General features: G+C 40.3%; 1 protein-coding gene across 1 annotated transcript; it reads left to right on the forward strand.

Annotated features, from left to right (window-relative positions):
- Positions 1 to 1,883: 1,883 nt before the first annotated feature.
- Positions 1,884 to 9,586, forward strand: DDX20 (DEAD-box helicase 20). Its single transcript, XM_065403036.1, has 11 exons — positions 1,884 to 2,085; positions 2,434 to 2,528; positions 3,295 to 3,463; positions 3,793 to 3,907; positions 4,030 to 4,172; positions 4,640 to 4,778; positions 5,298 to 5,360; positions 6,137 to 6,215; positions 7,041 to 7,146; positions 7,235 to 7,336; positions 8,221 to 9,586. The coding sequence occupies exons 1-11, from the start codon at positions 1,884 to 1,886 to the stop codon at positions 9,372 to 9,374; spliced, it is 2,367 nt and encodes a 788-aa protein (XP_065259108.1). The 3' UTR covers positions 9,375 to 9,586.
- The last annotated feature ends 9,407 nt before the right edge of the window (positions 9,587 to 18,993 follow it).

Consider the following 18,993-nt stretch of genomic DNA (forward strand, 5'->3'; position numbering starts at 1 on the left):
ATTTATTACCCAGCCATGGACAATAATGAATAGACTCAGATTTTATAAAGAGCAAAACAAACCCAGCCCTCACCCTCGAAGGATCATACCATGTTACTAAATTGTGTAATTAATCATGTCAGTTGCACAGCCACACAGAGTTTTTTCAGTTGGTGGAATTTCAGTTATGGAGGGTTATTTTTTATGCTCAAACCTACGAGGCTGCAATTTCTGAGCAGCAAATGTGAGATAAATGGTGTGAGTGGTTTACTGAAGGGGTCTTTTTAACATATGGAACAAAATGTAATGGGATTCTGTTTGAGCTCTATAACCTGCTCCATACAGAGCATGCTACTAAATCGTATTGCTGAGCTAGAGGCTAAAAGCTAACAAACATAAGTGAATAAATAAATAAAGGTCTGTTAGCAAGGAATTCATATTTCCTAATTTTTCTAGAAAAGTAAAAGTTGAGGCACTTACCTTAACCACAAAACCATCCTTCCACTCAGTATCAGACTGGGACCCAGGGAGATCTGGGCTCAGTATGTAACTTTATCATGAACTTTTTGGATGATGGACAAATCACTTAATCTGTCCGTATCTCAGTTTTTCATCTGTAAACTGAGAATATTAATACTTTCACTCTTGTTTAATTAGATTGGAAGCTCCTTGGGACGGGGACTGCCTATTACTAAGTGTATGTACATCACCTAGCACAATCTCAGTTGGGATCCCTAGGTGTACTGTAATACAAATTAAGAGTAGTAATATACTGGCATGCTAAATTTCTGATGCTTTGTTACTTCAAATTCAAATGCTGAGCTTCTTAAAATGAACCTCAATAGATTATTAGACCTGACTAGTCTGTATGTGTCCATTTAGTAAGTTCCACTTGCACAAATTTAATATAAATCAGCCCCAAACCAAGTCTGTAGATCTGTGGTAGTGACAATTTGCAGCAAGAGCAAATTTTCCCCACATCTTCCATGGGAAATCCTATGTGCACTCTGCCATCCTGTCACACACAGAGACCCGATTAAGCTACACGTTTATGTCAAAATCAATAAAGGAAACACAATATGTGCAGTGTCAGCACCCTCTGCTGACAAGAAACTGTCTACACGTTATGCAGATATTGCTCAGGACAAATTAAGAACATTGCTGTATGCAGGGTTGTTGTAGCCATGTACCCAGGATATTAGAGGGACAAGGTGGGTGAGGTCGTATCTTTTATTGGACCAACTTCTATTGGTGAGAGAGAGAGAAGCTTTCAAGCTATCCAGAGCTATTGCATCCACTTTTATTTTACTTATTAAAATCATAGGGGTTAGCGGTAGAAAATTACAAGCGCCTGCCAAGTATCCCCCCATACAAGGGGGAGAACCATGCCCAAACAGATGGGCATATCCATTAATCCTACTCAGGATCTTGCGGGTGTATTAATTCTGATGAATGTGCTATACCCCATGCTAAGTGTGGTGCCAAGATTTGGGGGAGTGCAGTGCTCATGAAGGAAAGCAACTGGGTGGGCAAGTGGGGATGCCCTGTGGGATGGGGGGGCGAGTGGGGGATGCCCCCACCTCTCAGAGCCCCTATGCTTCCCCTCCCCAGTCTCCTGCTCCCCTTTGTGCCCCCTCATAGGAGCCCCCTGCTGCCCCCCCCCTTCTCACTCTCCAATTGCCTCCTCCCCCCACAGCTCCCTGCCTCCCCCGTTCAGTCCCCAGGAGTCTATCACCAAATCACCCCAATGGTTCCTTCCACCTTCCTCCCCCCCACACACACATAATGGTTCCTTCCGCCCGTGGCCGTGTCCGCGCGGCGGGGCTGCTGATAAAGTTTTCCCCCAGGAAGCTTCGCGGGCTTTTGCGGCTTCTCGCGAGAGTTCCCAATCTCGGCCGCTTCCCATGATGGCGGCTCCTGCTGCGGCTCCGCCGGCTCCCGCCGAGCCCCGGCTTCGCACGCGGGACGTGCTGATCCCCGGAGGCCCGGCGGACTTCGGGTCGCTGCTGCTGTCGGCCCCGGTGCTGGCGGGGCTGGAGGCCGCCGGGTTCTTGAGGCCTTCCCCGGTGCAGCTGAAGGCCATTCCGCTGGGGCGCTGCGGCCTGGGTGAGTGGGGCGCGGGGGCTGTGGCGGTGCAGGGGCTGGAGGGGGTTGGGTGAGGCCGGGGGGCTGGGTCGGGGTCGGGTCGGGTCCGGGAGTGGGGGCCCCCATGGGGGGGTCGGGTTCGGGAGCAGGGCCCCTCCCTCGGGGGTCGGGGGGTCGGGTTCTGGAGCTGCCCCTTTCTCCGGGAACGGGGGATTGGGTTCTGGAGCTGGGGCCTGTGGTTTGTTTCTCAAGGGAAGGAGAGATTGGTAGAGACTCGGCCCCTGTCCATGCGCAAAGCCCCTAATCGTGCATCACCTGGGTGACACTGTTTTGGCTGCTGCCTGACTTGGGCCCTTCAACCCCTTTCAGATCTCATTGTGCAGGCAAAATCTGGCACTGGCAAAACCTGTGTGTTCTCGACCATTGCCCTCGATTCCCTCATACTGGAAAACCCGGCAACCCAGGTGAGAGCCCTGAAGATGTGGTGCTTTGTAGTGGCCTGGGGACATCTCCAGGTCCTTGACCAAGGTATCTGAATAACCAAAGAGATCATCACCCAGACCCCAAGTTTTACACTAAGCTCCATATACAGGACAGGATATTGGTCAATTTAATCTGGGGGCTGTGTGGCTGTCTACATTTGAATGAAGCGCATCATGTATTTTACTGTTAAATCTCAGTGCCTTGATGCCAGAAGCTCCTAGTAAGAATGCAGTGCTGCGGAGCTGTTGATTTATTTTGTAATCTATGTTAGTAGTAGATTGCTTGATAGGTTATAACAAAGTAAATATGAGGGGGGGGGCATAAGGAGAACACCCACGCCTCCCTTGTTCATTTTTAGGCTTTAAAGCACAAAAAAAACATCTTGTTGGCTCGACAACTTCAGTGATAGAAATATTTTCTTAGGACAAGTATATCATGGACTGTGATAGTAGACTTCCACCTATACCATTCTATCAATATGCCTCAAGTCTACTCTGCAGGGGGAACTTTTATGGGGGCTGAAGGAATTCAGTCTCAACTTATTGATTTGGGGGTGGGAGGACCTGTCCAGTAAGAACTTGACTTGACTTCCAACGAGTGTTACACAAGTCATGAAACAGCTGATGGTAAAAACTTTGTCGCTGGCCACCTAAGCTGTAGTTAAAGCAGTGGTGTAGAGGTGAAAGACTGCATTTAATCCACTGAGCCATCACTGTCCCTTCAAAGCCAAGTTCTTTATTATTTCAGATCCTGGTCTTAGCTCCTACAAGAGAAATTGCAGTGCAGATTCATGCTGTTATCACAACTATTGGAATCAAAATGGAGGGCTTGGAATGTCATGTCTTCATCGGAGGGACTCCTTTGAACCAAGACAAAATGAGACTAAAAAAGTGTCACATAGCTGTAGGCTCTCCAGGTAAGAGCACACTTCACTATACTTTAGTCACAATTCAGTGACACGCTTTTCAACAGAACAATATTTGGTACATAAATGCACTCTTGAATTCTTGTCCTATAGTCACAGGGGACAGTTTCAAAGCCTGAAGCAAAAGAAAAGTAGACCAGAGAAGTATTTTTAGTGAGTGATTAGTCTAAATATGCTTTTTAAAAAAGATTTATTTAATAAGTGGGTTAGGTAATGAGTCTTTGATTTGCAACAGATAAAGTGTCTTGTCTTGTCTCAACCAGATTCTTTTCATAAATATTTTTGGAGCTCAAGTGTCTCACTTCTCTCTTATCATGTAGGTCGAATAAAGCAACTCATAGAATTGGACTGTCTGAATACAGCCAGTATCCGCCTTTTCATTCTTGATGAAGCTGATAAGCTTCTGGAAGAAGGCAGCTTCCAGGAACAAGTCAAGTAAGAAAAATACTAGTGTTTCTCTCATAAGCCTAGTAGTAGTTTTAACATGCAGAATCTTTCAGCTCTAAAATATGCATTATGTGGGATACATTCACTTTCAATATCTTACTTTCTCTTAGCTGGATTTATTCTTCTTTGCCAGCCAACAAACAGATGCTGGCTGTTTCTGCTACCTACCCTGAATCATTGGCTAATGCTTTGACCAGGTACATGAGAGACCCTACCTTTGTGAGGTTGAACCCCACTGACCCAAGTCTCATTGGTATGTATAAGTTGCACATCCATAACTTTAATGTTTTTAGGCAAATAAAATCTGAACGTATTTAACATTCAGCTACGAGTATAATTAATAAAACCAAAAAAAAAGTTTCAAAATACTTGGTTTATCACTTTTATTTATAGATTACATGATTTGTTCAAAAGAGTGCTTATACCCGAACTTTTCTTAGCCAAAGTATCTATGATGGGAGAGTGGTTATTTTTCTCTCTGTTGTGGGTTATCTTTTTTCCATAGCTTCAAGAAAAGATTCCAAACTTTAAAGAAGAATAGCCTTCCAGATTCCAATTCAGCATATGGTGATATTGGTTAACTAATATTTCCCAGTTCTTTAATGTTCTTATTCTAGCTACAACTACATATTTGAATCAACTTTTTAATACCAATTCATTGCTATTTTAATGTGAATTTTTTGTACTGTTAACCTTACCATGCTTTGATTTCTTGCACAGGGCTGAAGCAATATTACAAAATTGTGAATTCTCATTCACTTCCTCATAAGACTTTTGAGGAGAAGGCACAGCACTTGCAGGAGCTCTTCAGCAAGATTCCATTTAATCAGGCCTTGGTCTTCTCAAATCTGCATAGCAGGTAACAAGAACTTCTTAAAACTAACAATATGATGTTTGCAGATGTCTGTGAACAGTGGGCATAATATATTCCATTTTTATAGCACTTTTCATAAAGAGCCCAAAATACTACACAACCTGTATGCAAATTTCAACTCCGAAATGCTACCGTTTCTGGAACGCAGGGCTGCAGCTTGAACGGATGGTACATAGTACTAAGCGAGTGTAGGGGTAGGGGGGAATTTTGACATCGGTAATTTCTGCATTTACCTGAGTGCTGTGGGAACTAATGTCTGTGCACACTTGATTTTTGAAGTCGAAGCTGAAAGATCCATCAGTTGCAAAATTGCAAAGTGTCACTGTACCTAACTTAACAAGATGAATGGCTGAGACAACTGCTGGAATTTTAATCTTTGGCTGTAAAATAGTTGAAAGTTCAGATCTGATGCTTAGGCTGTTAAGTCATCTTCAGTCTGTCATCTTGAAGAAACTCTGGAAGCATGTAATTTTATTTACAACCTTTATGTATATGTTGTATTAGGGCTCAACACCTGGCTGAAGTACTGACATCCAAAGGTTTTCCTGCTGAGTGCATTTCAGGCAAGTGCATTTGGAACTTAGTGCTTCTGTTAATGGGAATTCTGTACGAAACTGACCTATAGTCATAGTAGAAATGTAGCCATTGGAGTATTCAGGACATAAGCGGGGACTTGGGGGCATTTATATGAATAATTTACAGGTAATGTTTCACCGTTCATATTTCGGCAGGTTCACTGAGAATCTTTAAATATTTGCTTAAAATCCCATTTATGCTTTGGAGTACTGTAACAGATTGATGTATTTGGAAAGGAAAGTCCTCTTGTGTTTGAAATGTTCAGAAGTGTGGAGTAATTTGATGCATTTGGGCACTTATTAAGAATATCTCTCAATTAGAAGCCAATAAAACAAAGCTCAGCACAATTATAACAAAACCATCCTTTTTTGTTTATTTTGTAATTAACACTAATCCCTTTTCCTGTAGTCTCCCCTTGCTGTAAGAATATTTGCATCTTTATGGTAGTTAGTAAGTCAAACTTATTTGCATTCCATGTTACCCAAGTTATTAAAACACTTGAGAAAGGGATAATCTCTCAAAGAGATTAATTTTATACCCTACTTTGTTAATCATGTTTTCAAATTTGTCTACTTTCCAGTCACCCCCATTTCCTGGTGTAGATACAACATGCCTTAGAATTAGTGCCTGAAGGATGGATGCCACTTCACTAGCTTTCAGGAGTAGAATTTATTGAGCCCTGTTTTCCCTGGGTTTGAGCAGCACAAGGCTAAATAACCTAAATACTCTTTCAGTTTCTAAATATTCATTTTTGTTTCTTCAGGAAGTATGAATCAGAACCAGCGTCTTGATGCTATGGCTAAATTGAAGCAGTTCCATTGTAGAGTCCTGATTTCCACAGACTTAGTGAGTTTTTTTTTCTGTTAAGCAGAAGTAGTTCTCTAGAATATAAATTCATGTACTGTAGAGCTGACGGAGATAGATCTGACTTAGCAGTATTTATAGAACATTTATCTGAAAATAGCAACTTTCTGTCCCTGCGGAGCATACAAACTGCCACCCAGTTTTCATCTTCAGAAAACAAAACCAATTTTCAAAGTCTTTTAAAAAACATAAAGTTTAAATACTTATTTCTTTTTAATTACCTTTTTATAGTTAGGCTCTGGAAGGCTATATGAATTTCAAAGAAATAAGTGTCTATCTTTTGATGGTGGCATGGGGGAACAGAAGTTACTTTTCTCCTTCGTGTGATACCAGCACAACACCTCTTTCACGTTTTAAGGAGAGCAGTAGCAATATCTCTTTTGTCTGTGGCACAGGAGTATTGGCTGTGGTACGATTTTTTTCTTTACACTTAAAAACATGAAAAGACCGGGCAAGGTTATTCTTTCCTGCTGTCTTCAGTTCGGTGCTTGAAGTTCTACCACCTAAAAATATTACTGTCCTGTATATTTCTCCTAAGCTGGGAGCATATGTGCTCACTTGGTACCCAGACATCTGCTTATTCTTCCTCCACGGTAATACAAATGATCCTCCAGTTGTACATCTCAATGCCAAGTGCTTATCTACTTATTTCTAGCTAACCTAAGCAAGCCAGGAAATTATAGTTTTCACATAGTGTGTTGAAATACATAGAATTTACAGAAGGGCCTCCTGAATTGATAGATGAACTGCATCTCTTATATGACTAGTCACCATTACGTCTGTTTCTCCCCCCACCCCCCCTTCAAGACTTCTCGTGGAATTGATGCTGAGAAGGTGAATCTTGTCATCAACCTGGATGTGCCTTTGGACTGGGAAACGTACATGCATCGGATTGGCAGAGCTGGACGCTTTGGTAAAACACTGTTGTGGGGTTGTGCAGCTGCAAGCGGTGCATCTGTGGAACTGGCAAGCTAATTCTTCCCTCACTCCCTGTATTGTAGGAACCTTAGGCCTAGCTGTGACATACTGTTGCCGTGGGGAGGAAGAGAATATGATGATGAAAATTGCACAGAAATGTAATCTTCAGCTCCTTCCTTTACCAGGTACAGTCTGTCTCCTGAATATGTCTGCATTAAGTTCTCTTGGTTATTTTTTTGGTTTTAATGTGACAGTTGAATTCACAGGTGGTCATGATGAACTGTGGTTTAATATACAGATACTATGCAAAGTCTAATAGCTGCATATATGACTTGTAAGGTAGAGTGTTGGTACTGACAATGTACATAAATAGCTCTTAACTAGGTGGCCTGTACCTTTATTTTAAATCACTGCAATTATACAAAGCAATACAAAATTAAAACTTACTGTAAACTTAGGGATAGATTTTCATAAGAAGGCAATGGGAACTGCAGAATGGAGTGCTGAGGTCTTGTGGGCTTTATGGGTACAATAGTGGAGTGGAAGAGAAAGGAACTGGGAAATCTGAATGGATTCACCATCACTTTTCCCCAACAATAGAATTTACCTGTTAGCAATGCTTTGTATTTTCCTTTCCATGCCTCTTTTAACATTAATATATCTTAAAACTGATGTTTTTAATTAGGATGTATGCTGGAGCAGAGAGGTAATATTGTATTATGTTTGACCATTGTTAGCCATAAATATATCTTCTAATAACCTGAGTTATTGCTCTTCTCTATGGTTACCCTTGGAATAATAGGCATAGTTTACCGTGAATAATTTATGAAAAGAATGATGACATTCTAATAGAGAAATGCATCTATTGTATTTTTTTAAAACAAAAACAAAACTTCCACCAGAAATACGGGTAATATTTATGGAAAAAGAGCAAATTTGACAGCTGTCACTTTACAATCTGTTATGATTTGGGATTTTGTTATATAGCGTGCAAAACATACTTGTTTCCTCGGGATCAAGAAAGAAGTCTTGTGCTGCTTTTGACTGGCTGCTTTTTTCTGTTGTGCAGAACCTGTACCCACTGGATTGATGGAGCAATTTGCACAGTGGGATGTAGAGGTCACCGCTATTGCCCATGCAGATGCTTCAGTGAATGCTCATATCTTGACCCATAAAAGACCAGAGGAGTCAATGCAGCACACACACATAAATAGCTGTGCTCAGATACCCCAATGTGATCCTGCTGTTCCAGGTGAAAATTCCTCCATGTCCAAGCCAAGAAGGGTTTCGAAACAGAAGCAGCTACTAAAAGGCTGCCCAGATCATACAAATACAGAAAAAACTAGCAAGAGTCCAAAGACATTAAACTTCAACACACAGCAGAGAAATCAAATGGCAACAGCTTGCAAAACCACTGAACAAAATGTTGATCAGCATCTGGACAAGGAAACCTTAAAAAATACACTCCCCAAAATTCCTTGCCTGTCATCGTTTAAGAACCCACAGCCTGCCATTCCATGGAGCTTTGCAGAGTTTGTTGAAGACTATGAATACTTTATTAAAGAAGGGTTGGAGAAAAGGGTTGAAATCATAAGAAGTTACACAGGCCCTGGAGAGCAGTACCAGCACCCTAAAAATGGTGCTTTTGAAAAGAAAGGGATGGAAGAGACTATGCAGTCAGTAGCAGACAGTGTCTCATTTGGGGACACTGATAGTGATAGTAACTCGTACAGTTCCAGAGCTTCCTCTCATAGTAGGGGAAACAAGTCATACTTTGAAGCCTCTTCAGATACTCAAGAGAGAGGAAGTGATGTGCTCATTATAGATCAAGCTCCTCTAAACTATTCCCAAAGCATAAGCTGCTCCCTGGGCCCAGTGGAGCACCAACAGATGCCACAAATCCCAAAGCACAGTCAGGTGAAAAAGAAGGTGGTGAAACAAAATTCCAAACGATGTAAGAAAAGCTGCCACCAACAATCCCCCAGTCCTCCAAAGAGAGGAGCTCAGGAAGACTGTTCATACAGCACTCAGGATGAGAGCTCTCCTGGCTTTCCCTATGAGACTCAGAATTATGAAGAATACTGGAAGTCCTATTACCGAACATGGCAGAGTTATTATGCTTCTCACTCTTACTATAGGAAATTTCATAGGCATTTTAACTGGATGACTGCTTATCACGCCAACTCTGTCTATCTTCAGGAACTGTTGAAGAGTGATTGGTGATGGGAGAGCAATCTTCACTGCAGAAGGACTGATACTTACCAAGAGCTATTGTCTAAGCTCAGAAATTGACTTAAAAAATAAACAGACGACTGTTTTTAGACTGAAGTAAAAATGCCTTTTTTTGTAAGTAAATTCTTTCTGGGTAAATGTTTTATATGCATTCCACTGAGTTGGTGTTGCAACAAATATTTGTCAATAAATAGAAATGACTTGTCTTATACATCTGGATGGTCAGTTTCAATCTTTTAAGTGAACAAAAATGCAGAATCAGATTAAAGACACTTTAGATGTAAGAAACCACATTTAAAAAAATCAAACTCAGCCAAGGTATACTGTCATCTATAATTTTCTGTGCTATTCACTGTTTTTGTGATACTCCATGGGTGAGGTTGCATTTGTCATTAAAAAACCTACAGAAGTTACTCATCCCAGTTTTCATAGTGCCTTCTTAAGCAGAGCAAAAACTGCTCCTGCTATTTAATAGTGGCAGATTGAAACCTGCTTATCTCAATTAATACATGTATTGCTAATTTAAATTGAATTAATTAAAACTGTATAAATAACACGTCCACAGCTAAGTTTGGTAGGCTATGCGATAGAGGAGGTTTTAATTATATACAAAAAAAATGCAGCTATCATAATTGGCCTGTCCCCCTGGGTGCTGCAGTATCAGACTTGCCATGCTTAAGGGAAAACTTTAATTAGAAACGAAATTACCTATTAGCCCTGAAACTAATTGGGATTCTTTGTTTAGGTCTTGATGATGTTTTGTGTCTGTCTGAAGTCTGGAAAAAATGGGGAATTGGGTGGCTTAGGATATTGGTAATGGATATAGAATTTTTCCACTCTAGCTTCTTAATTCAAATCCAGCCTCAGTAGGATGCTTGAAAATTACCATCTGAAACCTTGTGCTGAGTCCTCTGTGAAGTGATCTGGGTCTCAGGCCGGTTCCTAGTGCACAAGTGTTAATTTCTCAACCATCCACAGTTGATCCTGTTCTTGGCAGTCTTGGGGAGATGCCAGGACATAGCTGGGAGCCCTTTTAGTGGGAGGGTTGCTTCCTACCTAGGAGTTAAAATTCATTTCTGGGGGGAAGCTTGCTGTTTCCACATGCACAAAACTTGGGTAGAAGACTTCAAATGGAAGGATGTTCAATGTCACCACCTTGCAATTCATTTTGAGAAATTGTGAATTTGTCATCCACTGTAATTTAATATAAATCCATTGTTACTTTAAAAATAGTGTTGATGATATTTGATACATGTAGGTAGAAGACCCAGTAGGCATCAGCAGGCAAGTCCTGTGTTGTGTGTGGCTGTACCTTTGGTGCAGTAATCATGTTGAAACGTGTTGTATGGGCACACGTTCCCAAGTTACTGCATACCTCATATCAATGTTAAGCAATCACAAAATACTTGTGCAAAGGCCAATCTTCAAGCCCTTGCTCTGTAGCAAAACTCCACCCCTTACTACTTAAACAATCCAAAGCTCCTTAAAAGGCTTCAGAGAGGTCTTTCATGGTGCAGTGAAGCTCTTTAAACATAAGACATAGGAGATCTCTGGACAAAGTGACGTGTTAGAGGCAGGCCTGTTGGCGGTGGATAGTTCTATATAGCACTTTTACAAACCTCTACTTGTGAGCATGCCGGATTTTAGTAAGTGAATGCTCTTATCTCAGCTTTGACTATTTGTTACTTGTCAAGTAGTAAATAGTTGAGTTCTGTGGTACAAACTTCATTTCCCTTTCTGTCTGTGGTAAACGTACAAAATTGATAATATAGCACATGAAAGTAGCACTTATCTCTTTCCCATCTGCTGGTAAATTCAGGCTCTCTGCTTTCACTTGTTTGTTTGTTTTTTTGTGAGAAGGAAAAACAGTGGCACCTAGTGGGTGTTGGGGTTCACAGCAAGTGGGAAAATTAACAAGCTTAATTTTTAACCATAACTGTTGCTCGATGTTTACGGGAGGGGTTGTCTAATTAGCAGCTTTTAATTAGACCGTTTTAAGGAGAGAGACATTGTGACGTGGGTTTTTACTGTTAACGCTTAGAAGTTTTGGGGGTGAGATTTTTGTACTGATGGCTAAGATATAAAATCAGCTGTGATGGTTCTTCCTCTTACGTTCAGGTTGAGCCCATTGTTCCTCTTTATGTAGAGCGTGGGAATCCTGCAGGCGTGGAGCTTGCAGAATCAGAACGGCCATTTCTAAAGCAATGCACAAGGAGAACTCTTCATCCTTAATATGTCTCTTTATATTTCAAAGAATCATTGATATGTGCAGTATAACTTTTGATTGAATGACACTAGTCAAAATTTAGAAAAGGTAGTTGAGCTATATCGGTATTTTTTCCTCTGTAGCATCAGGATAAATGAACACTATAGCAATAATGCAATTCTGAGTGGTTTTCCTATTAGTTGAAAAGACTATGATGTGATGTTTGTTTCTAAAAACAATAAATTCTTTTGTTCCAGTTCTAATGAGCTGGAAAGGAGGATGCAGAATTGGGCTGCATCTTGGGCTATCTGCATTACTGTTCCCTTGCAAAGGCTGTGTCAGCAGGTCTTTCCATTTCATGTGTTCTTTACTCATAAAGCAGTCAATGCTAAAAGGGTGATATTATTTTTGAACCGTAAAAGTGATTTTAAAAAGGCAACTTCATAAGCAGAATAGCTATTCCCTTGTGCCTTTAAGTCATATCTACTGGCGTTATTGCTAAACGTTTTTTTGAACTATTACCTTTGCATAGCTGAGAAAGCAAACTGGCTTGTATTTTGTGTTTTGCCTAGTCATGTCCAACTTCCAGCTGCAGAATTTTTATTATGGATAATGCTTTCAAAGGCGTAAGGCACACTGAAGTTTCAAGTTTGTGTGGAGTTTGCAGTAGTGGCAGTTAGGAAAATTCTTCTCTTTGACTTGTCATTTTAGCTCTTAAATCAGTGGGAAGGAGTTGCAAGAGAATCTCACAATGCTATTAGGACAGGATCTATTTTCAAGATATGTATAAATGTACTTTAACCAGATTTTTCTCCAGTAGGAGCCATTTTGTAATCAGTATTTTTTTCCCTCTGAACCTTTCCTGCAGTTGTGTAGCTGACACCAAACATATTTTCTTGAGGTGAGCAATACTGCAATTGCTGCATTTGTTCATGTGCATCCTGTAGCCCTATCTGCTTTTCCACACTCTGCTCCAGCTTCAGCATCAGAAGGGCACAAGCAGTAGTTTGTGCTTCTCGGGTTTTTGTTTGTTGTTGTTTTGCTTTGTTGGTTTCTCCATTGGAACCAGTACTTGCAGCTTTTGCTTAGAAAGGAAGATTGAGAAATTTTGTACATACAATACACCATTTCCCTCTAATCCTTAGACAGTTAAATTTAGTTTGAATGAATTTGCCCTTTTCATAGAGACTGGAGATGCTACCTCTCATGTACATTGGAAATTAAGTTGCAAGCAAGCCTTGCCCATAAACTGAAAATATAGGTTGCCTTTTTAAAAATTACCTACTATGCAAAGTCTTGCAGCTCTGATCAGGGCGGGAAGACCGTGGGAATGGTATTGCGCTGTTATGAAGCTGTATTCCTCTGAACTGAAGCTTAGAGTGGAAAGGTAGAAGACACACTGTATGTATGCACCCACTCAGGGATGGGTTTTTTTAAGGGCTAAGGGCTTGAGCCCGTTTCCACTGCTTGACCCCAGTACGGGGGGTCAGGTCCTAAATAAGGGAGAGGAGTTTCTTGAAGAGTTGTGTGATTGAGAAGTTGCCTAGCATGAGAGAAAAGGGAAGCTTGTCTGGACTTTGTCTCCAAGAACTACAGTAGAACCTCAGAAGTTATTAACCCCTCGGCAATGGAGGTTGTTCGTAACTCTGAAATGTTTGTAACTGAACAAAACATTATGGTCGTTCTTTTCAAACGTTTACAACTGAACATTGACTTAATACAGCTTTGAAATGTTACTATGCAGAAGAAAAATGGGGCTTTTAACCATCTTAATTTAAATGAAACAAGCACAGAAACAGTTTCCTTACTTGTCAAATCTTTTTTTAAACTTTCCCTTTATTTTTATTCGTTTACGTTTAACACGGTACTGTACTATATTAGCTTTTTTTGGTCTCTGCTGTTGCTGGATTGCGAACTTCCGGTTCCAAATGAGGGGTGTGGTTGAGTGGTCAGTTTGTAACTCTGAGGTTTTACTGTAAAGTGCTTGCAACATTCCAACTACATTTACAATAGGTGTTAGATAAATATTGTACTGGTGTGTATGGGCTGTAACCGAATGAAGTGTGAGATGCTAATAATGCTACAATATAGTTGACATGAGAACTTAATCCTTCTCTACCATCTAAAGGGAGGAAGAAATTCACTGTAGCTTTTTATGCCATTAGCAGCTGTCCTTATAACTCCATAATTGGGGAAACAAAGTACCATATGCTTAAGAGTTGATATGACCAAGTCAAGCTAACGAGTCATATGGTAGCCTTCTGATAAAGATATCCATGGTGTTTAGCATGGCCTAAAATCTTGTAAGCGTCTTTCATTGGCAATGAAAAGAAACAAAAACTTTTGACTGCTTACAGGGAAGTAACTACAGAAGGTGGGGCAGAGGGTGTGCTGACAGGTTCGATTTCTTTTCATGAAGTCAAAGGAAATTCTGCAGTAGCCTTGGCTCTTCCCCCCCTTCTCCTCCCCCCCCCAAAAAAAAGCATGTTAAGGGAAGGTCTCCAAAGCATCTTGTTCCCTATACTAGATCCATTGCCATCCATTTGTAGTAGAGTACAGAGCTGTTGTTGGTCTGCAAGGAACACTGCCCCTTGAAAGAAAAAGAATGCAAACTGGGCTAGGGAAAAGCACTTCAGACTTTCAGATTTTTATATATAAAAAAAAAAATCATTTCAAAAGCTGTTCCCATTAAAACAAACTTTCTGGATGGATGGATGAACTCTGGTAATAGAAGACAGGGAACTATGTTTAAACTGACATTTTTATGTATCATAAATACCTTAGTGGTACTAATGTTTTTTAAAAAACAACAACATGCCTTTAAAAAAAAAAAAAACTTGTTCTAAAAGAAATCTACAGCATGATCTTAGTATTTGTGGCATATACTCTGTTTAATCCAGATTGGATACATCAGGTACAGCAGTGGCACAAGACTCAATACTGTAAATGATATACAAGTTTCAACATATGCACTACAATTCAAAAAGAAGACAACAGAAACTTAGAGTTCTTTAGAGAAGGGTGTTCTCAAATTAATCTACCTGCCGTTTTGTACAGTACATTTTGTCTGTCATTTGTGATGTTTGTAAGCAAAGCCCATTTATAGTACGAAAATAGAAAATAATAAGGGCGAGCGTTTCTCATAACATAAAACCTCTAAAGAAAACACCATTGCATTGGAATGTCTCACTGATTATCAAAAATATACCATCACACGTGTTTTGTAAAATATTTCATTGGTCCAAGATACCAGCTGGAACTCCAGTTATGGTTGCAACTGAGAAGAGCATTGTATGGTTATTAACCTCTCACCCAAACAGCTATATGACCTGCTATGACTAGTGCCAGTTCAAAACTTAAGGAGAAGAAACACATAACACATACATACAAAAATAACAGACTATTGACTGAAAACAAGACTTAGCAGGAATTTTTCACAAACATCTTTGTGTGGTGTGGTTGACTGATAACCTGAAATCTTTCTGGCACAGTCTTGTATCCCAAATATAAATAAATCTTTTCCCGCCTCTAGTCCCTGTCGTTGGGGGATCTCTAAAGCACTTTGCAAACATTTATTAAACTTCACAACAGTGCTGTGAGACAGGAAAGTATTATCATCCCTATTTCACAGATGGGCAAACTGAGACATAGAGAGGAAAAGTGATTTGACTGAAGTCACACAGTGATTCAGCAAGAGAGTCAGGCATAGAATCAGGCATCCTGATCCTAAGTCCCCAATTTTAATCATTAAACCACATTGCATCTCATTATTAATCTTAAGGATCTAGAAGGAAATCCTAATGAGGAAGGAAGTTTAACCATTTATGGCATCATTAATTGTTAGGCTTGTAACCTCAGTTATGAAGTCACACCATTCAGTGCAGTTGACCAAAATGTCAGAGAAAACAATCAAAAATAAATTTGCTAAATAATTAAAAATATTTAATCAGCTACAGAGCTTTCCAGTGTGGAAGAATAATGACTAATTATCCACAAATACAATTGATGTGGAAAAAAATAGTTGCAAATATTATTCAACCAAGCTTTAAACCTAGTATATAAGGCTTTTTATTCAAAACTACTGTTGCTCTTGAGTCACTGCATGCTGGTTTGTAACGCCACTTTAATCCAACGTTGACCCCATTTAAATCTCTTTCTTACAGGGAACACTGCAAACCATCAGTTAAACATGATTTTTAAGATCCCCAATCAGTATTAGAACATGTATAACAGACAACATGATTACAAATGGATTTACATCTAAAATACTTGAGAAAGCACCTCCTCCTCTACTGAGCCGACAATATTTGAGCTCTTGGTAGAACCCACTGCCCCCCACGCCCCAGTTATGTAAATCAGAGCAGTGAGAGCTGGCTCAGAATGCTATGGTGGCATCAGCTATTTCAGGGAAAACCTGCAACTTTTACATTCGGTTTTGGCAGCTCTGAACACCAAAAATAAAGTGATTTCCCAGTGTTGGAAATAGAAATGCAGTTTTTCAGCGAGTAAGCTGCTTCTGTTAAGAATTTAGAATTGCAAACTTATTTTATAATTATTTTTCCAATTTACCTTTAAAATATGAAACCTTTGTCACCCAAAAGCAGCCTCCTGCATTCGAATTTGCTGGTCAAAGACAACACTTTATATGCTTCAGATGTTTGTGCACAGCTAACGTTCAAGGAGCGGGGAGGGACTATTTAGCAAGTGAAAGGGGAAATAATCAGGAGTAATGGAATGAAAAACAAGGGAGGGAAAATTATGGCTTTGTATCAGGAGAAAACTCCCTGACTTTGAGATCTATTAGGCTGAAGTAATTTCTTAAGTGAAGCAGTGGGAGCCCTGTCCCTGGGGGGAGATATATCTAGTCTAGAAAAAGCATTGGGAAATATTTTATAGGGAAGAATAGTGTGTTGGCAAGGGCTGGACTAAAGGGTCTCTTTCATCTTTAATTTCTATGTACAGTGGTTTAGGTTTTGTGGCAGTTTCTTTGAGTGACTTGAAGGTTCTTAGGGAAGCAGGCGAGAAGGGTTTCAAAGAGAGTAGCTTGATTTCAAAGTTTGGGGCAGAGGGATGTACTAGTCATTTGCAATGGGTGTGTTTGGTCCTAGAATGTATACAGTTCTGCTATAAGCAGCAACCCTATGCCAGGTGAGAAGAGAATAGACTCATCAGTAAAGCTGGGTGAAAATTTGTTGAGACTTTTTTCTACAAAAAATGGCTTTGCAAAGGAAACAAAAATTTTCAAAGAAAATTGTTTCCTTTGACATTTGTTGACCAAAAAAGAAAACATGATTTTTTTCCCTATATAAATGATCAAATTATTTTGGTTTTTCATGGAGAAAACAAAAAAAATTCACAAGAAATTCTGGAAAGAAGTAGGGAAAAAATTATGGAGAAAGTTTGGCATTTTTTTGATTGGATTTACTTGTCAGATTGCTCTGTTCCAGGTGTCCTTCAGGAACACAATCCTTACAGTTCTACATTCCCTCTCCTACTGTATATATTGTCATGCAGAGCCACCCCTGAAGAAACCACATTCCATGTTCCTCAGGTAAATGGGATGTTGGTGCAGGCAGTTGCCGGTTATATAGCTATAACTTCTCTATGCATGGAGGTGGGGATGGAAAAAGGAATGGTTAGAGGACAGAACAACTTGAGTAAGGGCGACCGGGGCCCAAGCCCTAGAATTTGGATCCCAGGCCTGATCTAAACTAACCTATGTCTGAGACTGCTCAAAATGTGGGGCTTGGTTTGGCCTTATCTCCAGTAATGTTTTGTACGTTCACATAAGCTAATCAAGTCAGTTCCCTTTCATTACCCTGGGAGTGCATGACTGCCAAGCAATTCCTGTGCTTATCAAAACAAATGCTCTCCCTTTCTCATGCAGAGAGACAGAGCCATTTCTGCAGCTCTGTGTTTATCAGTAAAGCATTTGAAGGATGCTATATGTACAGTAGGATATAATACATATCATGTGGATTCATTCCGATCTGCGCTATTTCAGTGACTGCAAAGTGCATTCACTACAAGGCTATTGTTGCACTGTGTAACCCAGGGAGTTCTGTACACAGTTATTTACAGGTGGGCAGATTTGCCCCAATCCTGTTCAGATGAGCATTAAAGTGGGCTAATGCCTCCATTATAAATGTTATTTTTGTCTTAAACTATTGAAATCAACCCTTTTTGATCTCTCTCCCCCCTTCTTCCTCTTCACAAGGATCTTTGCCAAGCCAGTGATTACGTGTGGCAGCACTTGCTAAAATAATGATAGAAATGTTCTGCTACGTGCTTTTGATTAAGCAGAAAAGTAATTTCTCCTATGCAGAACATAGCAAAGGGCAGGGCTACCCTGGCAGCCTGAGCCCAAACAATTAAAGAGAAGAACCTCAATCCCTGTTTTTCTTTATGTCCCTGACAAAAATTGTGAATATCCAGGAAATACTTCGATTAATAATAATTCACTGTACACAAAGTGCTTTCCATGGGTGGGTGTCATTATCTCCATTTCATAGATGGGGAAACTGAGGTACAGAGAGATGAAGTGACTTGTTTAAGACTCCACAGCAAGTCAGGGAAGAGAAGGGCAGAGCCGAGAATACAAGGCAAGCACCTGGCTCTTTGTCACCCTCTAGCTGGTCATTTAAACCCATGCAAAGTGAGCGCACAGTGGGAGTAATACATTCCCTGCCAGCAGGGTAGCATTTTAGCCTTACTTTGCACAGATGTAAATGAGGGCATCAGGTGCAAGGCAATGGAGAATCCGGCTTTGTTTAGGCCTGAAGATGTTCGATAGGGTGGCGGGGGGGTATGATGAGGCGTAATAGACTAAATGAAGCAAAGGAACGATTAAATTAAGCGCCAAGAAAAATTGCTAATGGTAAAATCTGTTAAACTACAGAATAACCTCCCAAGGAAAGTAGCAAAGAAACCACAGCACGTGAGTGATTTAAAACAGACTGGACCCAGTGCTGGAGAATATACTACAGGGAGCTATCCAGCTCTGGAGCAAAGGGGCATCAGTTTATGACAGTACTGAATGTTTAGCTGTAGCTTTATCACTCCTCGAATGGGATAAGTTTCTAAGTAGGTTACTGGGTTATCACAACAGCTATTTGAGTCCACATGATACCGAATAATAAGGTAGGAATGTTGACAAGGTGTGTTGATAGTGCATAATTTAAAGTCATATAACATCAGTATGTATTTTGAGAGAGGCAAAAAAACCCCATCCTTTTTGTTGTATCACCCAGGGTTATGCTTCCAGTAGTGTGGCAGATAGTGCTGTGTTAGTAAAGTTACTATTTACTGTTGAGAGAAGGAAAGCGTGAAATGACTCCTAGCTATCTGTTGGACTGTAAGCTCTTTGGGGCAGGGTTTGTGTCCATGTAGGCGTGTGTTCAGCAC

Source organism: Emys orbicularis, chromosome 4, assembly GCF_028017835.1.
Source record: "Emys orbicularis isolate rEmyOrb1 chromosome 4, rEmyOrb1.hap1, whole genome shotgun sequence".
Lineage (NCBI taxonomy): Eukaryota > Metazoa > Chordata > Testudines > Emydidae > Emys > Emys orbicularis.